Raw genomic sequence first — 17922 nt, 5'->3', positions numbered from 1 at the left:
GTAGCACAGTTCTGATTTATTTGATTGCACATTTCTCACATATGCACACACAAAAATACTGAGACCAGATAAAAAGATGTTATTCACATATGGCCAAAATTAGACCCTATATAAGTTGTTTGTGTCAGAACGAAACTCTAACGACTATGCACACGATATACGGAAGCAAACAAATTATGTCTTTTTGCGTAGTCTTTTTAGGAGAGATCATAAAAAAAATTTTTTAAAAAAAAAGCATATTCCCTGATATTTAACCTTCAAGGATTTAGGATTAAATGCTTTTCACTTTAGTGCATGAATTTAAGGAGAGTAAATTAAAAAAACACGGCTTTCTTTCTTAAGTATTTTTATTTTGAACAATACTACAACACGCAAGGACAAGTTAAAGGTCTGTTGAACATTACCTGAAAGACATGCAGCAGGGCACCAATATATAGAAAAACTGTTATATGAAAAATAAGACATTTTCTTTTTTGTTTCTCAGAAAAAGAAAAACAAGTTTTACAGTATTTGGCATCAAAAGCACACAAAACGGCAACCATTTGTTAAAACACGACAAATTTCCCCCTTACTCTTCTGATATAAATGAGTCACTTTCCAAGCAGGAACTAACAGGAACAGTGTGACACTATACTGGAAAAATAGATGTTCTGTAGAAGAATATGTCTATACATGCTGTCCTCTTCCTTCTAATAAACCTGTTGCATCATTTTTTTCTTTCCTTTTTGCCCCGTATTGCTCATTTGAAACAGCGGGTAATCCATGTCACGCAATGTCTTTTGAAGAATGTGACGTTAAATACCATTTTGTATCTGGATTAACAGCACTATAAATGGAAACTACCCAAAATCATTTCAAGATATACATTATTTTATTTTAATTATTTATTTTTTTGTAGAATAACAGTTTCCGGTTTCTGTATCAAGGCTGTGTACGACCCCCATAGGTAACGATGAAACGCTGAATAGGATCTTCGGACCATTTAAGGTTATTTCGTGTTACTTGGCTAAAGTTGCATCCATTGTAAACATCGTTCATTAGACTGTAAAAATTGCACATACTAAAAGGTGCCTTGATGTAAAATGTCCACCACAAATAATCTCTTTTAAGCATTTCATTTATTATTGAAAAAAGTATTAACGTTTTTATTTTTCTGATTGGTCTAATTCTTGACCAAGTTTTAAGGATGAAACAACGTTATAAAGCATTAGGATGATCAAGCAACCTAAATTTGGTAGTTTTCAGTCTAGAGGAGGCTGCATGAGTAGGCACCATGTTTGGGCACTATCTAAAGTCCCAGGCAAAAAGTCTAAAGGCAGAATGAAATACCTGTGACAGTTGTGTCTATGTAAAAGTTTGAAAAACCTAGAAAAAATTAATTAGATGATCAAAAACATCACATTAATTGAGCGCTACTGTTTTGTACATATTAAATGCCATGTTCTACACTAATTAGCTAGCATGGTAAATAATTAAGTTTTAGGCTGTTGATGCTAAAGTTTCTGAGTGCCTGATTAAACTGAACTTGTGCTCATAAACAATGATGAAAGATCAAGTCTAATAATAGAAAAATGGAATATCTGATTTATGTTCGCTTGGTGATGGCGGTAGTGCATAGTTGTATCGGCAGTAAATTGTGCTAAGACTTTGTGTTGTCACATAATCCACTCCTGACTCCTTGCTGTCTAATCTCAGTGCTTTTATTTGCCTTTTCTTTTTTTAGTGTGTCGAGTGCCAACAGAGAAGAATCGTGTTGTATCAGCCAGTGTATCGTATCACGCCATCAAACGTTAGCATAAAAACAATTATATACACTTAATATTTTTACCGACCTTATATAACGCACAAATATTAACCATATATTAGATATAATCTATCTTACCATTGGTGATGCAACAACCAATCAGAGGGTGACTATTTAGTCGAATTTGGTGACTTTTTTTTTTAAAGACAATCATTATGCACAAATTAACTTATCAGTAGACATCAGCTCATGGATTCTGCAAAGGGCACACTAGGCCTATACAAAAAATAAACCCTGAAAAGATAAGAAAACAAACCTGTACAAGTCTAATCTGATCACAAGCAAAGATACACCATAAAACATGCACATATATAACACAGTATTAAACATTTGTGAAAGGACAAAAAAAATGAAGAAAAAAATATTTTATGGCAGAAAGCAAAGAGGCCACACTTAATGATGTCTAATTAAAAGAACAAAAAAGATGTACTTCAATATGAGGTCTAATCAAAAAGTCCTAAGATATCATTATTTCCGATGTTAAAGCAGTGCCCACGAGGAGATATCGGCATCCACAGAAAAATAATAAAATAAATAATTTGGTATTGAAATTAGGGTTGCAAAATTCCCAGAATTTTCAAGACTGGAAATTTTTTCAAACTGGTAATTAACAAAATTGCAGGTTAGCCTATAACAGGGAACTTAAATGTGGTTGGGGAAAAAAAATCTTGCAGGATAAACAACCAAATTTAATGCATTTTTAGTCGAATTTCTATTCTGCACATTTATCATTCACATGCACACTCACTGCAGGAATTTATGGGCCGTACCCCTACATGCACTGTGAATTCCTTCCTCCAAATCTTTTCTTAAATCCTACACACAGAATTAGGTCAAACAATTTCCATCTTGGCGAGTTTTCACAAAATGGCATAAATATTACATAAAATTTGTTTAAAAGTTACGTGTGCTGTGTGTAAGCCATTGTGCAACAAAATTATACTAACAATTTAAGTCCAAAATGTCATAAAAAAAAAAAAAATCTGAGTATGAGTTTGCATGAATGTCAGCTGATGACCAAAGAAAATGTTTTTATTTATGTTTGCATATGATGCATTTTATATAAATTCCATCAAATTTCAAATTAATTCCCATACATTTCTGGTAAGTTTCCAACTTGGAATATTTAAAAAATTCCCAAGATGAAGTTCCCATGGAAAGTTTCTGGAAATGTACCGGATATTTTCCGTCCCTTTGCAACCATAATTGAAATGCATTGCTAGTTGAACATGTTTTAAGGTAATAAAAATGGATAGTTATTGAATTTTAGGTGATAAAAATGAACAGGTATCGATTTCTAGGTGAATCGGACGTATTTGATGCTAAGTTGAGGTTTGCAATCTTTTTTTTTTTTTATTATTTTCTTAGTTAATAATTAAAGTATTATTAACTTAATTATAAATATTATAGTATGTATCAATGCATTGTTCTTTTTAAGACCAATTGCATGTGATCTGTTTTAATAGAGAGCAGCTTTATGTATAGCCGTTTCAAAGCAGTACCAGGTATAACGTAAAGCTATAACCATGATGATGACCTTAAAAAGCGGCTTAGCTAAACTATATTTTGCTGTACTTTTGTATCTGCTCCTCTTTTCTAACAACAATGTCTTTTAACTTGCTTGTTCCTGGAAGAACTTCTACAAATACGTCCACACTGATCGGTTCATTACCTCCGTTCTGCTACCTGTAACAGAAAAAGCTTTTTGATTAGACCTCGTATGTACTACTGTAGACATTTTCACAAATAATATCAGTTTAGTGTTTTTCTATGTCGATCTTTACATCATCATCATTCACGACTTCATTCACGTAATATTCACGTAATATTTCTGTGTGTTCCACATTGTTCTGCCCTTCTGAACTTTCCAAGTATGATGATGATCTTCATTCTTGGAGAGGAATGTACCAGCTGGCTGCGCCTCTTGTCTGTCGATGTAAACATTGTTCCAGTTCTCTAACAGAGCAGGAAAAGGAACTCTCTTTCACAGAAAACATACAAACAAACAAAAAATACAACAAACGGAAATGGCAAATATGATCCTGTTGTGCTTTATTTTTCTCTGCCCCTGGCTTGTCTGTTGATGAGCGAGTGGAAATCTCACATTGTTTTTTGTTGCGGTTTGCCCTGAACTTTCTTCTGGTATGAGCCTGCGTGTTTGTAGCCAGAGACGTAACCAGACGTGTTTACCAAATCAACGCGGCCTGCTTTGCCTTTCCCGCGACCTGTCTGGTCGAAACGCTCCTTATGAGAACCTGTGAACTTGGTGGTGTCGGTCAGACGGGACACGGTGGGCGAGGCCACGGCTCTCTGAACAGACACAGAAAGACAGATAAATGATCGTGATCACATAAAACAGTTCCCTTTAAAACAAAACCATTTTTTTTAACTGTTCACTACCATTAAAATTACCACTGTACTGCATTGGCTTTGTACGGTCCACAATGGCAATAAACTTTGAATGTAATCAAATCTAATTAAAAAATCTGAATATAATGTTGCTTTAAATATTTCCACTTAAAACAATGAGTTGCACTCACACAGGATGTTTTACATATTGATATCATTGTACTTTAGTAAATGTGTTCCTATGATTACCGTGACTCCAGATATAATTGGTGACTTCCCTTCGACCATCTTGAAGACTTCCTCTGCTGCATCCTCGCTGGTTTTATCTTTGAAACGCTTCCTGGCCAACTCGGAAAGAGCCTCTTTGAACTGGCTGTACGTGATGGTGCGGGCGGTCTTGTTCCTACAGAATTATGTGGAAGAATTGTAATGTACTTCATCTGTAGTAGGTCCTTTTCCCTTTAACATTCTTCTTTTCTTTAACTTGACTTAAAGGAGTAACTTGAAAGTCAACAGCTTTGAGCTTTATTCATGTAAAGCACTGGTTCTTTTTTAAAGGGTTACATTTTAATGTAGCCAACAATTATATATGATACTATTTAGCAGTGTTGATAAAATAATGGAGCTCGACTGAGGCTGACTAATGCTGCACCTCTGTGAACAGCATTTCCAAGGAGAATGGAATCGATAATAAACACAGCCATGTGAGATCACACAAACACGGCGAGTCCGAGAACAATCCCTGTTACACGCTGCACGATGAGAACCCTTCGTTCTTTGGAAATAGTTTCCCTGAGCAGATAAAATCTTAAATGCTCCTATCTGAAGGTCCTTAACCTTCAGAACGACTCACCATCTCTCTCTATTAATCTTTATTAGCATTTCGAGATGCCTGATTTCCTTCCCTGTTCTCCATGCGAACTTCCTGTTCTTTCTAAAAAAGCGCTTCTTTCTTAAACATCAGCGTAAACGAGAGCATAGTAACACACACAAACAGCCATTGCTGTGGTGATGAATCACCTAAACAAAAGTCTACGAAGCCCCGTGTCTCCCTGAGTAACCCAGCTGTCATAGCAACAAGCTCGGGGAAAAACCTTTTTGGTTTATTAGGAATCCGAGCTCTCGGGCAAGCGGGTGGTTTTGTTTGGGCGATCCTTCAGTGCTCCATTCCGCTCTGCCTGCTGCATGCTGCCTAATGTCAAATAGGATCCAGCTCTTCGCAGCAGACTGGATGTAAGAGCCTGTTCATAAGATCACCTAGGAGCTTTGAGTTCCTAAAAGCTTCGGTGCACGGAAAAACATTGTGAAGCTTGGTTCACTTTCCTCACTGAAATGCCTGACTTTTTCCCTGTGCTAACTTTAAACTGAAGGCTAACAGTTCCTGTCGATTTACAGATTTAGATAGCATACAATTCGAAATGATGCAAAACTCATAGGACAGCTGCAATATGGCAACTAAGGAATAATAATATACATCTTTATTACCTCAAAATTCAGAACTTTGTTTTTCATGAGCCTGCTTTCTGTATGGGTGTGGATTTTACTGAGTGATGGTGTAAAGAGAAGCAAGCAGGCATAACTTGATCGTATAATCTGGCACAAAGAACATCTTGCAGTTGTAGTAGAATTACACCAAGATTAGCCCTGCACCCATGGCAGGCCTGCTTTAAACAAACTCTGCACATGATCTCCTGTGAGATCTGCTCAGACATCTCAACAAAACAGCACCAAACAGGAAGAGATAAACCATCCATGTATCTCATTAAACAACACCACTGAAGGTTTTTAGGTGAACAGAAAGCAATGAACTAATGAAACATTTGCTGTTAAACACAATGGTGGGGTCACACATCAGCTTGAAGTCAGCCTAAATATTAGTGATGATATTTAAAACGAACTGAACACAAGAAAGGATAGATTACATAAAAATAGTTCAGCAATACATCACGCCCATGGGGACCAACATTTAAATGTATTAAACAAGAGTGGATTATACAGTGTCCACTAATGCATCTATAACATGCCGTCTACCTACAAGTTACAAGTCTACTAAGAATACCACTCTATTAATCTATAAACCTCTATATGTACCAAAATACCCACCTACAAATCTATCAACCCATCCAAAAACATCTCAGTGGTCCTCTCTACAATCCAATCCACCACCCATGTGACTCTATTGTTCTGTCTACGAATCCATGTACCTTTCTCTAAACCAGTCTGCGATTTTACGTATCCATCTATGAACTCCAGTAAACACTTAATAATTCATTGAGATTAGCAACAAAACAAAAGTTGTTTTCTCGTGATCCCGACATAATTGTAAACATTGTTTCTTCTTGATAATTTTTCTGTGTATTCCGCATAAGAGCATGTTCTAGAGCAGTTGTTCCCAAAAAGAGAGACACCTATTTTAACATTCAAAATAATTAACGACCTCACACTGCCCGCCATTCAAACACACTAGCAAACAAATTTCATTTAATGTGACAGTCGGTTGCATTTATTTGTAAAAAATGCAAAAACAGCAGAATGCAAACAATCAGCTGCAACTGCAAACTATTTATAAGGATTAGCGACCACTAGTGGGAGCTCTAGAGGCAGCACCATCGCAGCATCATGGATGATCGCATCTGCTTTGACTTTGATCAGGGACTCATTCAAACTAGAGATAATGTCCATATTTGCTGTAAAAAATTTGTAACCGATTGAGACTTCAAACACCAACGTGTACCCCATGATATACTGCATACCAGAAACATTCACAAAACGCAAGATTTATAGGATCGACGTACGATTTTTCGATCTTACGATAATTTTAGTGATACGACAAAATTGTAAAAAGATTTTACATTTGATGCGGCACTCAAATGTATTAGCTTATACCGTATGTAGTACGATACGTCGGCATCTCTCGCCTTGAGATGCCTTGAGATGCCTTTCTCTCGCCAGCAGTCAACAGAGTTCAGTTGTCTTTGTGTTCTAGAGCAGTGGTCCCCAACCTTTTTTTGCTCCACGGACCGGTTTGATGTCGGACAATATTTTTACGGACCGGCCTTTAAAGTGCGGCGGATAAATACAACAAAATAAAATGATTTTTGGAGGGATTTTATCGATAACAATAATTAGATGATATTTTTTTTACGTTGTCATTGGAAAACATCTCCATCGTAAGTCAGAATCATACTTTCTTTAAAGGACAGCTTTCTTTTATAATTTACATATTTTATACAAATGTCCTTTTTCTTCAAGACTGTAATCCCATTATACTGTTCACCAGAGTAGAGGTCCGTGAAAACAGAATCGTCATGCATTAACAGCAGGATGTGCCTTTTGTTTAACAAGCGGATCCAACGAGACATGAAACTTACTTGACTTTTGTGAAGACAATGTCCACATCTGTGAGGGTGATGCTTTTGCCGTCTATGACCTCACAGTCCTTGCACAGTTTGGACCAGTTCTTGCCGTGCATGTCCTTGCCGGTGGCTCGAGTGTCGCCATGGATGGCGAAGCGTCGGAAAGCCTCTTCAAGCGGCGTGAGCTCGACAGGCGTCTTCGCCCCGGCTGCCCCTTCGCTCGACCCGTTTGACTCTGTGGAGAGGCGCTTGGATCGCTCTCTAGAGTGCTCGGTGCGAGCGCGTAGGGGTGTGCTGTTTGGCGTGGGATGCTTAGCGCTCTGGACTTTGAAATCTTCCATGATGCTGAAAGGAAGACAGAAAGTCATATCTAAATGCACAGTGAACGTCTCTTTTTCAGAACTAGGGTCAGCGCAGAGAGTCTGTTGTGCTATGGTTCCCCTACAGTTGAGGGTTAAGGGCCTGACAAAGGCAGTTTGCTGAATCATTCTTCTGACTGAAACTTCTGGTCTTAATCACTCAGCCACCATTGTGATACCAATCACAGAACATACTGCCACGTTCCTGCACCCTGCAAAAGATTTGCTTTACAAATCAACCTCAGAAATGTGTATTCAGCTGTATCCAGTTCCAACATGGCACCCGAGTCTAATGTCGCACAACAGCAACAGCAAACGATCTCAAGAGGGCATAGAAAGAAAGGTGTTTTATGATTGTCACATTTACATTACAGGAAATTTTTTCTTTGCATGTCCCTGCAATTTTAAGAAGCTGGGGTCAGAGCGTAGGGTCAGCCATGATACAGCACCTCCAGAGTACAGAGGGTTAAGGGCCTTGCTTAGGGGGGGCCCCAAGAGTGGCAGCTTGGCAATACCAGGGCTTGTGTGGGGCTACCTGAATACAAGTTTACCTAAAAAGATCAGTATAATTATATCTAACCATATTTCAATATCAATGTCATTTAATAAAATGACATGTTCCCTGTTCATTGATTGGCTGCTTTGCGAGCCTTTGTACTCTAGTTTTTCATTACACGTTACATCATTGCAGGAACAACTCTTTTTGCCCTACAATGACCCATTTACAAAGACTCCCCTGACCTTTCTATCAGTAACCCAAAGCCTTAACCACTAAGCTACGACCTCCTTTGCATTAGATCAGTAACCAACCATCATACTGTTCTGTATTAAAAAGCAGAAAGATGAACACCATGCTCAAACAAATTTTTTGGCAATTGCCAGACACCCTTATCCACTTACATTTATCTAATTTCTACAACTGAGGATTATGCTCCATGCTCAAGAGTCCGGTAATGGCAGCCTGTTGTTTTTATGGGAGTTGGATTAGATTTGTATAGAACGATATCATCCTTTTTTACACACAATCACTTTGGACACCTGGCTGCAGAATTTTAACTCTCAGGACTATTTGTTAAATGCATTTAACACTGGTCCACTTCCTCCTCGTTGAACAAACACAAACAGTATCACTGTTCAAAAATACAGAAGCAGCAGACGTAGCACTTCATCAAGCCTTTCTCACTCATCATGAAGAACGAACCAACAAACAACCATGACTCATTTCAGTCCTACGGGGTTCGTGCTGCTAGGGTAGTCATTTTTGTACTTTTGCTTCCATGATAAGCCTCACGAATATGATTTATTCTTGTTTTGTTTTTGTTTTTTTGCTTTTTTTTTGTCAAATCATAAAGAAATTAATATAACCAAATGAGCACTATAGGGCTTGTAATATGAGCCAGCCTCTGCAGTGATCTGCCTGAATGACCAGAAGTGCTGAAATGCTCCGGCAATGCGGTGAGCTGCTATTTATAGGCTATTTATGATATGGAATAATTTGTGTAGCGATCTGAGCGTGAGCAGATGGACACTCCTGGCATGTCAAGCATTTTCCCCTTTGCGATGACTGAAACCACTGAGGGGCTACAGTGGACACATGATGGCATTCGTAATGAGACTTGCCAGTGCCATTGCAAACGACATTTATAACCCCATTGTTATCATTGCTTACTGCTGCTGTGGTGAGAGAATGTAAACTATGTCGACCTAGTGTTAGTTGAAAAATGCTGGTTTCACATGCACACACATACACAATTAAAGCAAATCAAATAACGCACAATAAAAGCGTCTCACCTTAGCCCTAGGTGTCCCCTTTCGCTTTCTGTCCTCCTGTCAGCGTGGCTCAGCTTAGCGTCTTGTCTCTTGTTCCCCGTGCAGCTGTAACGGCACAGATCCTGTTTTCAGATTGTGCCGTCTCAAAGAACAAAGTACGGCACTGCCAGACAGATTTTCACTTTCACATTCACTATTACCACAAAAGCAAGCTGGGCCGCTTTATGACAAGTGCTTAGTGCTGCACATGCCACTGCTTGCAACAAAATTTACATCCTTTACAATATACTACAATATAATCTTTTCTATTACAATGTTGTACAATATAATCCACTTCATTCATTAGATTTTTGACACATATACAAAGAGGACAATGTAATAATAATAAAATTTTACCTCAGATTACCTCAGAAAAAGGTCAAGACTAGGCTCACGACCAAACCATTATTCGTTGGAAATGAAAAAAGGAACACTTTCAGTCAGACTCAAACCAGAGAAATGGCTTGTAACGTATGAAAATTCGAGTGCAAACAAATCTGCACCTCATACTGCAAGAAAATCAGCCACAAACAAATCAGGGCTTTTTAGCTTAAGGAAATCATATTCAGGACGTAGCGACGACACACCACAGCATCCAGTCTGCTGCTGTGTTGATCGCACTGGTGGTCGCAATTCACATGCATTCATATTGAAAGTTGCGGTTAGGCGTACGGATCAGGCCGGCATTTGAGCAAATTTCACAACAAATCTGCAAAGTCAGCATCTAGAAATGAATAAAAGGATATTTACTGTGTAGAATTCCAATTGTAATTTTAATACAAAAATACTGATGATGCAGATGTGAAAATTTTTAAGAGAAGTGGAATTTTAATTTTACATAGATAATGCGTCAAAAGATGTCATTCCAACACGTATTCATTGTTTGTACAGGATTTGAGTGTAAATGGGTTGCAGTGCACCTGCGAATATTATTAATTCAAAGCACCTAAATATTATTCCGAATATTAATATTTCGAGGCACCTAACAGCATTACAACAAATTTTACAACAAATTAGGCATCAATAAATAGTGGGTTCAAATACAACAGGAGCTGGAACTATACTGTTTATTTTATCGTTTACTGTATTTGTTTTTTCTTTCAATAAGGTGCAAATGTCACTCATTCACATCGACTTTGTTTTGCATTTGTTTGAATATCCTACACATTTTAAGCTGAAAGTGTTGATCTACCAGGCGAGCGTCATACACCCCTAGATTGCACTTTCCAGGGAAGTTAAAGCAAAAAACTTGGTCAATTCTCAACAATGAGAAGGTGATCATACAGAATAGGTCTATTAGCTTGAGCAATTATTGAAAACTCGTTGTTTTTTTTGTATTGTAATCAGTCTAGCTGCTAGCATTCTAGCTTCTGCATAGCAAGTGCTAAGAGAAATGACCTTGTTCAGACATTAAACTAAAAACTATATAAATAGTGGCCACGTAAAAAAGATATACATATGATATGAATCACGACTTCTGTGTTTTGTTATCAGTAAATAGTACAGTTTGGGGTAAAAGCTGCGACCTCACGTATGGGCCATCATCACACCACACGGCCATTCATTAATTTTTCTATCACAGGACACCTCTAAGTGTTTAGTTCCATACTTTCATTCCCAATGCTATTTTTATCATCTAGTAGTTTCTAACATGTAATAATGTAATAAAAAACAAAACCTTTTATTCTGAAGGTATGTATAACAGCCCCATAAATTTAACGCAACTGTCAATAAGACTGTTCAGTCATTGCGCACGTTTTGGCAGAAGTCACAAAAGTGACACTTTGATCGTGCAGGCAACTGCAAGGCTTTATTGCTGTTAGCGTTATCATCATAAAAGTGTCAAATCACCTGGCACAAGCTTACAAAGGAAGGAAGAGCGCGTGACGAGCACTGAATCATGTTCTGTTTTCTGCGATCACAGCCACTTAAGCAAGACGTCGCTCACCTCACAGTGGCTCCCATAGCACCCGACATCGCAACGTGCACAACCTCAGAGACGCCGTGCTGCCATGTGAAAAAAAAAACAGGAAACAAAGATATTCTCTGCCCTTTCAGCACTGCAGCACTGAAACTGTCACAAACCACAGTTTAGCTACTGGGAGAAGTTTTTTTCGAAGATCTCCAGCCTTCACGTACGCATAATCTCATGTTCTCACTCACGTCGTGTCGCTTAGGCTTGTCGTGCTCCTGCAGGCTGAAACCGGTCGCCTCACAAGCTCAAATCGGCATCTGTCACGCAAACACACAGCTCGATGGACTTAAACTGAGCTCCATAAGTCCAATCAATGTACAAGGGCACCCTCGAGGCCCACTTAAAGACGTCCCTATTGAAGAGCTTGATGCATTACAGCTCATTGTCCTAAGAAACGAACCTTTATTAGTAGCTGACAAAACTAGCATTCAGTCAGGGAGACACTGTGGGTTTATTGTGCGCTCAACACACACACACACTCACACACACACACACACACACACACACACGTGCGGACAGAGAGCGACATCGCCAACTGTCACAGGTGACGAAAGGCCAGAAGTCACAAATAACACACTTCATTTAACAATCCTGATTATTTTTAATGGAAGAATTCAGCCAAAGATTTAAATGTACACAGTTAACATTTCTTTTTTTAGTTTGTGCCGGGCCTACAAAGCTAATATAGCTTTAATAAAGGATACTAATAAAGGAACGCTTATAGCTACCAGGTTAGCATTACATAAGCAAACATTCAGATAACTAAAAATTAAATAATATCTTTTAAATATATACTGTATATATATATATAAAAGTCCAAAGTTGATATTTTTGCTTCTGATAGAAAAACTTATGTAAGACGGAGAACAGGACAGAGGATGTTAGCAGACTGCCTCACACCCACAGTCCGACATGGAGGTGAAAGCTTAATGTTTTGGGTTGTTTTGGAGGGACGTCTGGAGACTTATTCCGGGTTAAAGAAACCAACATGGCTACCATTCCATACTTCAACACCATGCAATTTCATCTGGACTGCATCTCATTGGAACCGACTTCGCCATACAAGACAATGACCCAAAGCATACATCCGAGCTCTGAAAGTTATTTAGAAAGCAAACAGTCATCTGGCCTGCCCAATCACTGCACCTTAATCCTATTGAACTGCTCTGGGATGAACTGGATCGCAAGGTAAAAAAGAAATGTTTAACTCGCAAAGAACACTTGTCAAGTTGTACAAGAGAAATAGCAAAATATCTTAGCTGAATGCTTGAAGAAACGAAGTGTCCCGATGCCAAGAGTGTGTAAAGCTGTTATTAATGCTATTAATACTATCTTCATACGTTTACATTACCCTAGATTGTCACATAGAAACAAAAAGAACATGCATCTGAAAAACCAAAAGGATTTGGACTGTTGTTAATGTCAACATTCTCAGGACCACAGATTGCATTTGAACACCTTTCACTGCACACCTTTACAATGATGAACTGCAGTGAATGGACATTCGGTGGCATCTGGATGAGGTTGGGTTCCTTTTTAAATCTGGTTCCTCTCAAGGTTTCTTCCTCATGTCATCTCAGGGAGTTTTTCCATGCCAGAGTCGCCACTGGTTCGCTCATTAGGGACAAAATCACAGCGATAAGGAACAAACTTATTCTTTTATTACCGCTTTAATAAAGCTCTGTAAAGCTGCTTTGAGACAACGTCCGTTGTTAAAAGTGCCATACAAATAGAATTTTATGGAATGAAACACCAAGTGTGACGTCGAATGCAGTTCTCTGAGCAGCTTCTCTTTTCTCTCTAGAAACCATTTTAAAGCCTGGCTATATCTTCACCTCCCTGACTGCACTGACACTGGAGACTCCTTCTGGAAATGCTAAATTAATGTCTTCTCAAAGAAACTAACCAATAACCTGTTTATATGGCGCATCTACCATCCTATTTTATTGATTGAGAAATAGATGAAACCCCCACACGATTTCTTTTATGAGATTCTTCTCAAAAATAAACTTAACAGGCCCTTTCTTCTCTCCACGGAAAGGGAGCTAGTGTGAGAGATATAAGGAGCAGTGAAAGAGAGCAGATCTCAGGAGAATGACAGGAATCTGCGCGCCGATCGGTGCATCGGCGCATGCTTACATGCACTCGGCTTCTGGAGATGCTCCGCACGGATCGATGCTTACACAATAAATTGCCGTATTTAAAACATCAACTATTTATAGCAGCAGTGGAAGCAGCGAGCAGCGGGGGTGGGGCTACGCCGCTTATGTATGAGGTAAAGAGGAAGAGAGGCGGGCGTGGGTGCAGTGTCTCAGCCTGGCATCTGTGATCGTGATGCCATGCCAAGTGACCACAGAGATGCAACCCAACACACAGAATAGACCATTGCATCATCCTAATATAACACTGTGATATAGAAGGTATAAAAACAGAGACAGAAACAGAGAATAATCATCCAGATTGTGGTTATACGTGGATTTTTTTGTTGATTAATTTTTTAACCAGAATATTTTATTTCTATGAACTATTGGCAGATCGTCCTTATCCTCTTTAAAAGTGGTTTATGAACTCCATCTTGTTGAATTTGTGCACAGGTGACGAACTACAGACACGTCCTTGGCATCGGTTAAAAAACAAAGAAATTCACAGGCAATTTAGTCTTCCTCTCTCTCTCTCTCTCTCTCTCTCTTTCTTTCTCGCTCTCGCTTTCTCTCTCTATGTCTTAAGAGAAAGTGCAGGCCACGATGCCCTTACAAACCATTAATCAGCCGAGGTAAGTACGACTCCACACAGTCAGGGTGTGAATGCAGACACATCCTCTGACTCTTTACACTTTATGCTGCATGTAAGAAATTTTCTATCAAAAATCATTTTTTCTTGGTTTCTACATACGTCCAATACCAAACAGCCTGGAACATTGCCCTGATATGACTCCATGACCACCTGAGTCACACCATGTGTCAAACTCCACTGAAATTCAAACGAATTCATGATGACGTTCGTGCTGGGACTTGATTAGGTGTGGTTTTTTTTTTTTTTACATTTATTTTAGCAAAAACTTTCATACTAAGGAATCAATACCAGAACATACCAGAGCAGGACTGGGATTTAAACCCACAACCTAACTATACAGAATGTTCCTGAGCAATGCAGCCTTTATGTATGCAGAGGTTTAAACCAGAAAATTACACCAGAAACTCAAACCAGAAGATTAAGCAAGAGATTGAAGCATATTTTCATTCCAATCAAGTAGAAACCACACCTTGTTTGATTAGTTGATCTTGGCTCTTAGTAGACCATTGGATTTGGCTTCTGATGGGTTGGAATAAAAACCTGGAAACTCTTGGATTAAACCACGACTTTGGGCCACCCAAGCGTATATTTTCCAGCATCCTGCAGTTACTTATTTCTCTAATAGAACATAAACATATTTTTCAAATGAAGAATAGCATATTGTATTTATTTTCATGTATTGTCTAGTTGTCTAGAACATCTGTGAAAGTTAGTTCCTCTAATCACTGTCATAGCAGCTACAACAGTCAGTCTCTTTCTCTCTTTTATATATATATATATATATATATATATATATATATATATATATATAGATATATATATATATATATAGATATATATAGATATGACCTCATATATATATGCGCCACACTTTTCCCATTTGAATATTATGGATTCTACTGTGCTCTTTGGAATCTTCAGTGCAGCAGCTGGTTTTTCCCCGTCCTTCTCCAGATCTTTGCCTTACAACGATCCTGTCTCGGACCTCTGCATGCAGTTCCTTTGACCTCAATCAAGGTGGAGAAACATTTCAGCAACAATTTTAAGAAATGGGAGGCAGCTGAACTAAATTTCAAGTGTTGTTGCAAAGGGACTGAATACTTATGTACATGCAATATTTCAGGTTTTTATTATTATAAAAATGGTACAGACATTTCTAGAACTGAATTTAGATGAATGAGGGGGGGGAAATCAATCTGCATGATTGAAAGTATTTACCAGGCTGCAACGTAACAAAATTGAAAAGTGTCAATGCTGATTTGAATCGTTTCCAAATGAACGATATATTAGCGATTTGAGAATCTGTCCGAGGAACCAGATTTGAGGATTCACCCAAGCAACAGTATGAACTGATGAACTGAGATTATTTAAGAAGTCATTTATTTTCGTTATTAAAACCAGCTCTTGTTGTTGTTTTGGGAAACAAAGACCCCCCCAGATTGCCCAAATGTTTTTCTCTCTCAGCTTCCAGCTGTTCAGAGTAAGATTTTGGACTGTCTGGGCGTCCCTGCAGACCAATATGAGTTTGAAAATACTCCAGAACCTGCTGTTAGTCTAGTGTAATGAACACTCTGGAAAAAAAAAAACTAGAGAGAGAGATAAACAGATATATGTTTAGAAATAAACTACAGAGTGGGAGTCTGTCTAAGGTTTTTACTCTTCCATCAGCAGTTTACAATCCAGTGATGCCTGTCCCTGCCTGGGAGTCTGTGGGAGTTTAATTGTGTTTTATTTCATCACTGTCAATCAGACAAGTCAGTCACAGGCACCTGGTAGCATGTATACAGAATAAGTTGGAACTTGAATTGAGCCACCTATGCTGTGAGAGCAGTTTGTAAAGATGCAGCATCTGCCAGATGTGAATCAGATGAGTATCTGCTCTTGACAATTAAAAAAGGAGAATCAGTAGGAAGGTGGGACTTGGCTGAGATGAAAAAAGTGGATTAAAAAAAGATCTGGTCTATTTAGACTACCGGCCCACACAGAACAACTTCACAGTGCAAAATGTTTTCCTCTCAATAAAAGCAGCTCACACTTTGGTTATGCAAAAAGCACGAATCAGTGTGTTAGTGAGTTTCCAAGCCGATGTATTGCAACCCAGACCTGAATAGTCATGAAACTTATGCAAAACTTGCATAAATAATACTATTATAATACAATAATACAAACCATTGTTTACTTGTTTGTCTGTGTTTCTTATCAAAATCTGAATCAAGAAATGCAGTCCAAACTACTTTCATGGATTTTTTATTCACCATTTACACACCCTCAATGTATTTCATAATGTACAGATAAGCAAGAATTTCAAGACTTGCAAATTTCACCTGTTAGACAGATTTTCTTTGCAGTTTTTTATTAATATTAGACTTGACTGTGTGATTATGTAACACCAAGCCTGAATACTAATTATGCCTTTTTTTTTTTTTTACCAGGTTTATCAGGAATGCATGTTTCTCAAATCGGGCTAATATTCACCATTCATCGATGTACGGCACGTGTCATTCACGTGTGTACGCGCTCATTTTCATGTAAATCGCCTTTATGAATATGCATGCATAGATAGCTGCTCGTTATGTTCATACAGTAAGAAAGAACATGTGTTTTTATTTGGACATGCATTTCGATGCAACCGCTTGAGGTTGTTACGTAAGCGCGAAGGAGTGTTGTTTGTTGTTGTTGTTTACCGTGTGAGGTAAACAATTGCGGTCAAGCCATGCGCGAGCTCGGCGATCCATAGTAAGAAAATGAAAGCATTCGGGCATGCATGCAAAATAAAAATGGCTTCTGGGAAAACATTGCAGTGATGCATGCAAAAATATCCCGGATGTTTTTTTTTTCTGCATTCCTGCATGGGAAAGATCTCTAATATTCCAGCAGCATCAACACAAATATTTGTTTTCTCCTCCAATAAAAAAAAATGCATGCAATTCAGTCGAGCTTACGTGTATTTCGTTGGAAGGAAGTCTGTTGCTGTTCTGGAATCTTCTTCCTTTGCTAAATTTCCTTCTTTTGACACATTTCTCTCACAGGCTCAACCAGGAATATCAATAAAACACGCTCGCGCTCTGATCGCTGTCCGAGGGCGAACCGATTAGGCGACTCCTTCCGAGCGAATCGGTCCGCGAGACCCTCCTCCGTTCCATCTCAGTGCATCCGGTCTGCTCGTGTCCAAAATGTGCATGCGTCTTCTGTCTTGACTCAGTGTCGATCCGAAACAAGTTCATGAACAAGGAATGAAAAGGAAAGCGAACTTGGATTGTGAGGTGAAGTGTCCGAAAGAGTCGATTCTTTGAATTGACTCGATAGGAACATCTTGAATGTGTCCCTAATCCCTAAAAAGCTAATGCATTGAAGTGCACTATGGGAATTAATCAGCCTATAAAACAGAGCACTTTGCTGACACGTGGATCACGTTGAATAAGCAAGGGTTGGACACTTCTGGACATTTTATTAGGAACATTTGTGCACCTGTACCAG

At 38.6% G+C, this 17922-nt stretch overlaps 1 protein-coding gene across 5 annotated transcripts; it reads right to left on the bottom strand.

Moving 5' to 3' along the window:
- Positions 1 to 329: 329 nt before the first annotated feature.
- tppp (tubulin polymerization promoting protein) lies at positions 330 to 17797 on the bottom strand. 5 transcript variants are annotated; one of them, XM_083530129.1, is made up of 6 exons: positions 11841 to 12120; positions 11626 to 11684; positions 9660 to 9743; positions 7525 to 7854; positions 4403 to 4556; positions 330 to 4114 (listed from the first exon to the last, which is right to left on the bottom strand). In XM_083530129.1, exons 2-6 carry the CDS (start codon positions 11652 to 11654, stop codon positions 3905 to 3907), a joined length of 807 nt encoding a protein of 268 aa, XP_083386255.1. In that variant the 5' UTR covers positions 11655 to 11684; positions 11841 to 12120; the 3' UTR covers positions 330 to 3904. The 5 variants fall into 5 exon arrangements, with proteins under 5 accessions (XP_083386255.1, XP_083386256.1, XP_083386257.1 ...); XM_083530130.1 differs by lacking the exons at positions 11626 to 11684; positions 11841 to 12120 and adding an exon at positions 17388 to 17797; XM_083530131.1 differs by lacking the exon at positions 11626 to 11684 and having other exon boundaries at positions 11841 to 12114.
- Positions 17798 to 17922: the final 125 nt, after the last annotated feature.

This window comes from Silurus aristotelis (assembly GCF_946808225.1).
Source record: "Silurus aristotelis genome assembly, chromosome: 25".
Lineage (NCBI taxonomy): Eukaryota > Metazoa > Chordata > Actinopteri > Siluriformes > Siluridae > Silurus > Silurus aristotelis.
This window is presented reverse-complemented; position numbering and strand designations above follow the sequence as displayed.

Excerpts from the sequence above, each read along its gene's own strand:
- tppp (XM_083530129.1), bottom strand. The coding sequence starts at position 11,654 with ATGTCGGGTGCTATGGGAGCCACTGTGAG. Across the intron at positions 9,744-11,625 it reads GCTATGGGAGCCACTGTGAG|CTGCACGGGGAACAAGAGAC; the intron begins GTGAGCGACGTC and ends GTGCCGTTACAG. Across the intron at positions 7,855-9,659 it reads AGGGGACACCTAGGGCTAAG|CATCATGGAAGATTTCAAAG; the intron begins GTGAGACGCTTT and ends TCTTCCTTTCAG.